The sequence below is a fragment of the Phaethon aethereus genome (genome assembly GCF_964289735.1).
Source record: "Phaethon aethereus genome assembly, chromosome: 1".
NCBI lineage: Eukaryota > Metazoa > Chordata > Aves > Phaethontiformes > Phaethontidae > Phaethon > Phaethon aethereus.
The window spans coordinates 73,728,992-73,734,991 of record NC_138575.1 but is presented as its reverse complement, the minus strand read 5'-3'; the positions used below and the strand labels follow the sequence as shown (position 1 = coordinate 73,734,991).

Genomic DNA, 6,000 nt, shown 5'->3' with positions numbered 1-6,000 from the left:
CCAGTGTAATCAGAACTCAAACTGTGCTATATTACATTACAGCCACTCGCACTTGCGAACGCCCCCTCACGCACACATATACGTTGGCAGGATACATCAGCATTCACGTAAAGCTTTGGAACTTTTATCCCTCAGCATTAAGAGCGAAAGCTACTTAACCGGTACCTTACTGTTAATTGCAAATGTGCTTTAGAAGCAGCATTTCCTTAGATAACTTTCTTCTGTAAATATCACAGTGACCATAATATATCATTAAATGTATTTTGCTGAAGTGCGCAGCCAATAACCCTGGCTATATATATATTTATATAATTCCACCCACCCCCAAATCTCTTTAAAGAAAGTCTGTAAAAGCCGGTGTCGCAGTGTGAAAGCTTCCTTGAGCATAGGAGTTTAACAATGTACCTCACCATAAAAAGGAAAGAGAAACAAATGAAACAGCTGTAGGCGCATTATCCCATACTTCTACAGTGTTGTGTCTAAATGCTGTGCTGGCTTGAGAAAGAGTCTGTGCACGAGTCAATCTGTCTTAAAATACTGCTGTAAATATTGTCATTGGTTCGGTTCTGCAGTTGTGTTCTCCTCTTCATCCCTCTTGGGTTTCCCTTTCTCCTCCTCCTCCTCCCTGATGGCCTGGATTTGTTCTGAAGATTGGTGCAGCGTGGATTGCTCTGCGCCTGGCTTCTCTGTCCCGGCTAACCTCTCCTCGTCCTCAATTACTTTCTTCCACATTTTATGGTTCTGAAGCAGGTGCTGAGTGATCTGACAGTAGATTTTCCTCCTCTTGAATGTCTTCTTTCCTGTAAAATACCGTGTGACATTAATGTGCTGTTTTCTGTGAGAGAAAAAGGAAAAGGGACTGAAGTTGTAGGAAGCAGACAGGGTGTACTATGACATATAGGAACTGCACCGGCAGATTTTTTAAACCACAAACTTAAACAGTCTTAAAATTCAGAAAGCTATGCCTTTCCAGAGCTCTGGGAAAGCAAACTTGTGTCCTCCACAGTTCAGTCCCAGCTTCATCCTATCATACGCTGCATGCTGCCCCTGGCTATGCAGCTCACAGAGACATCTAGCACTTGAATGACTGTGCATAAAACATGTTGCTGAGCTGTTTCTGCTCCTTTTTTTATAACAAGAACTTCAAGACTCTGATCAACCTACTCCATAACACACACACATTAAATTCTGTGCTCCCCTGCTGCCAATGGATCCCTGCTGATTGCCCTAGGAAAAAAGTCCTGATTTTGTTTTCTCCACATTTTATCTCTTATCTGAGCTGTAGAAGGATAATGAATGAGCAAGGATTAGTAATCAAAGGAAGGAACCCATTCCTCTGTTCCCTTCTCAACGTCAGAGATTTACCACTCCACGATAGCAGTGGAGATGACCTTAAAGCCTTTGCACAACATTGCTTTGGCAACAGAGTCTGACCACTGAAAAAGTATATAGTCATATAGCCAAATACTATCAGGGAGCTCGCTTGTCTTTGGTTTTGAAGCATCAGTCCCCTGCTGTTAACCTATAAAATGTTTTTGCCACTGGTAGTTCTCATGGCTCCTGACACAGCTGCACCACAAGTGTTTTGCTATCTGAAGTGTGTTTTTTTCTGTGTCAATATAGCCTGTCCAACACAGATTGTCAACTCCTTAACAGTACAAAGCTTCAAAATTTTCCCTGCTCATTAACATTGGCAATGGCAGTCACAGAACTGAAATAATAACTCCTCCAAAGACAATTGCTGATTTCTTTTTTAAAGAAGGTGACGTAGAGGAATGTCTTGTACCAAATAAATTTGTGTGGATTAGTATTTGCAGGTTGCCTAAAGTATGTCTGTGTCAGGATCCAAAACGTTTAGCCCTTGAAGCTTTTGAACTGGAAACAAAGAGCTTTTCACTGAGCGCAGACCAAATCCAACTCAATCCTTCATTAGAAAGCCCTTGGTTCCCAGTAGGAAACCTTCAGGTTTAGCACTAATAAGAAGCCCCTACCCTGCCAATGCCGCGGCAGGACATTCTCTCCTGGGTTTCCTGGGTGACCCCACATCTTGCTGCTCTCTGCAGACACCAGCAAGCACTTGCTGTGGAGTTACAATTTGTCCGAATCACTAAAGATCAAGCCTGTTTAATTCTTGTATTTGCATTAGCACTTCGCAGGAATTACATGCTCCTGTATAATAACAAAAATGATTTTAAACTATCTTAAGGTTTTACAACTCTTAGATTTATCTCAACTGCTTTAGTGAATTATCAGGACGTAGGTGAAGTGTTTTCTGCCACAATTATATTTCCACCTGCCTAAAAAACATTTCCATCACAAAAAAGATCTTCACCAACATCTACACAACTCTTAATACCTATGCATCTGACATCTCAGCCTTTTGTTTCATTGAGAAAGTTTAGAACATCCAAAATTGTGTTGATCATAGGTATAAATTTGTAATGACCTGTAAGACCCCTGTATTGACACAAAAGATGCCATAGATTTCCGATTCAGACCCACACAGTCACAGAGAATTTAGGGAACTGGAAGAAAACAGTTTGTAACACGTTGGTATGATTGAGAAGATGAGCACTCCACATTTGGCAAGAAGGAATTAGAAAGAATTTGTTTGGATATTTCAAAACTTGTGATACATTCATTTTTAATGTTTTGAAAAAGATAAAGAGCCTAAAAGCACCAGGCTGAATAGTAAAGTACTGTCATGGAGTAGAATGTGAAAAAGAAAACAGAAGACAACTAAAAAATGGTCTGTTTTCAATGTGAGAAGGGTTAATAATGGTCTGTGCTTTGAACCTGAGAGCAACATTGTTGGACTTGACCAGCGGCGAGACAGAAGGTGAGTGAATATAGAAATGAAGTGAAAGGAAACTAAGGATTTCAAAGTAAGATTAGACACTCCAATGGATAAACGAGAACATCCTTCATCTTTCTTTTTCATACAGCAATATCAGTTTCAGGCTTTGGGGTCTATGTTGGATACCAATCACTTACACTTTCCCCTGGTAGGCAACTCCATAAATGCCAATCTGCCACAGAAACATGAGGCTCTGCCTGCTATTACAGAGCTCATTGATCATAAGGTGCTAAAATAAACCTATGTGTGCCATATTACTTAATGTTTGCTGTCCTCAACAACATTTTTTGTGCATGTGAACCCACTAAACTTAAAATACGTGCAAGTGTGTGTGTGTGAACAACCGCAACGATCTCTTAAATACAAACTGTGTACGCCTGGATCTTACTAGAGAAAAAAGGTCAATTCTGCACATCATGAGACGTAGATATTAGTTCCACGTCCTTATGTCACTTATTGCAATCATCAAATTTTTCCGCTTCTCAGCTTCCCCAACAGAAAATAGGGATGATACTCAGTAGGGCATGAAAGTGTGTGTAAAAGAACAGAAAAAGCGAGGCCGTTAAGAGATAAAGCTATGTACCAGTATTTCAGTAGTGCAGTTAAGGCTAGTGCTTTCTAGAAGGACTAGCTATAGGAGAGGGAGAGAAAGCTGACCCAGAGGAGGGAAATCAAAGAACAGAAGTAGGACATTCAGAGGGAGGAGGAACACAAAAGAGGGGAAAAGGTAATACATGCAGGTTTAAACTGGTAAAAGAAACAGGTCTACAGTTGCAGCCTCTTCTCACAAATCACTTCCAATGAGTTCCTGAGATCTCCTTTCAAGGTACAAAATTTTCCTCTCAGTATGACAAATGTCGGCACTGTTGCCCTTCTGGAGAAGAGGCAGGAGACTATCAGCTTTAGTTACCGATTAGCCAGAAGGGCCAAGTGACTGCAGCTCCCAGCACACAAAACAGCAATGCTCAGTGCCGATTCTCCCCCCACTCTTCTTCACACATTACCTTGAAGAGATTTGCATTAAAATACATCCAAAACTCTTTCAGTGCATCAGCACCTCAGAGCCTCATTCTATTATTCCTGTACATCATGCTAACTCATGGAAATGAGGAGTGCTTTCCTCAAAAAATCTTCTCCCAACCATCTCTCCTTCAACTGAAATTGCTGCAGTCTACTAACATGAATGCTGAAATAGTCTAAAAATCCCTCATGCAGACATGGGTGATTCACCACCAGAAACCTCAATTGAAGGCAGACATGAGCAGTAGGTATGAACAGCAATGCGTATCAGTCCTGAAACCATGGAGCGCCTCCATTACCAACATAACTGGCTACATGCCAGCTTCACCAAGGATGGCACTGAGTCACTGTAACTCCGCAGAGGCCCATACTGAACCCCACCAGCTCACAGTCTCTATGCTTTTACAATATGGCTGCTTATTTTTTGGTCACAATAGAGAACTTGAAAAATACAAGTGTGAACTACTTACTGGATTCAGCATTTTCACAAGTTTCCATTTCTGCTGTTTCTTCCTCTTCCTGCTCATCAGTGTCTCCTGATTCATCACTATCTTCTATCCATTTTCCTGGCATCAGACCCGCTGAGTCATAGGAGTTACATAGTGGTCCCACAATGTGAGTGATGAAAGATTCCTGGAGGTGTGCCAGCTGAGGAGCAGAGCGATCCATGAAAGGACTGATTGGCAAGCCCAGGCTAGCCTCTTCATCACCCTGGAGATGAAAAATAGCGGTAATTTCTCTGAAGTAAATGCAACAAAACCGTGTCACGAAAAGCAGTAATGCACATCAAACCAATTAAAAATGATGAAAGAAAAATAATTCAACCCACAGCCACTTTCATAGCATGCCAGCATGACATTACTACAGTGCCATCACGTCAAATGGTTAATCGAAGTTACAGCTCTTTTCTTGTAAGAGGACCTGCTGACGACAGTGTGAATTTAACAAGGATGTTAGTTGATGACTGTGCAAAATGATGCCCACTGCCCTTGTCCTGTACTTTACACTGTGAGTGTGAAAATTTGAACATTATTATTTTCTTTCTTCACATTATTTTCAAAAAATCTCTTCTGATTTTGTGAGTGTTAGCTCACAACAACCTTGTAGTCAGCCACTTCTTTGCAGGGAACAAGACTGAACCTCTATACGCAAGGGTTATCTCATTGAACTAGTTTTCTTATTAATTTTGTCCTTACAACCCATAACATGGAGAGGTCCTCTTGGCTTTGGGTCATAAGAATTTGTTTCCTGAGACTATTAGAATGAACCCTATGAAAGCAGCGGTTACTCAGAAGCAGTAAATTTTTCCCATAAAGCTTTTTGCTAGCTTTTTTGGGGGAGAGAGAGTAGAGGGGAGGTATAGGAAGACTTTTTTTTCCCTCCTTTTACGATGTGAAAGAAGGTTAAAACTTTCCTGCAGAACCAAGTCTGAGATATTCACTCATCGCTATCACAGCAAAGCTTCTGGTGATATCAATGAATTTTCAGCTCAGTAGACATGTCAAAACTGGATGCCACCTCCCGGAGAAAAAAATCTAATCCCCCTAATCAAGCTTGATATGCAAATTACTGTTTTAATACCATACAGAGATCTATATTTGAGAATATAGATTATAATTTGGAGAGACATTTTCAGTTTCCATTATGCTACAGATTGCCCGAATTCATCTCCTTGTAATCTAAATTTTCCAAAAGTCAAGGACAACGTATCTGGTCAACACCCTGTTGATAATTGTGAAGGTCAAAGAATGAGAGTTAAATTTTGAAGCATGTACAACAAATGTCTCATTTCCTTTTGTTTTGTTTAGTAACTTTTATAACAACCTACCCCAAAATGTTATGTCCAATCATTATTAAATGCAAAATATTAGTGTTAACAAAACACTGAAACATGCCATCCATTCTTGAAATAGCAAGTACATTAAGTAGAAGTGGCAGCTCACTCTACAGTACTCATCTGAGACTTCCTGGTTGTGAGCTGTCAGTAGTAGGAAGAAAGCTGACTATTGAAATGTATACAAGTTCTGTTTTCATGTTCTGTTAAAACATGATTTATTATGTGAAACATCTTGCAGGGCATTTTTTGATTCTTTTTAATATGCCTAATCTGTCTTCAAATAAGT

At 40.2% G+C, this 6,000-nt stretch overlaps 1 protein-coding gene across 1 annotated transcript in view; it reads right to left on the bottom strand.

Annotated features, from left to right (window-relative positions):
• Positions 1–496: 496 nt before the first annotated feature.
• PDE3A (phosphodiesterase 3A) overlaps positions 497–6,000 on the bottom strand; it is a gene marked incomplete at its 5' end in the record, with an annotated part of 263,037 nt that continues 257,533 nt past the window's right edge. Inside the window, 2 exons of the mRNA XM_082003203.1 lie at positions 497–800; positions 4,348–4,588. Coding sequence (XP_081859329.1) covers positions 553–800; positions 4,348–4,588 — 489 coding nt within the window. The 3' untranslated portion in view covers positions 497–552. The remainder of the gene's footprint in view (positions 801–4,347; positions 4,589–6,000) is intronic.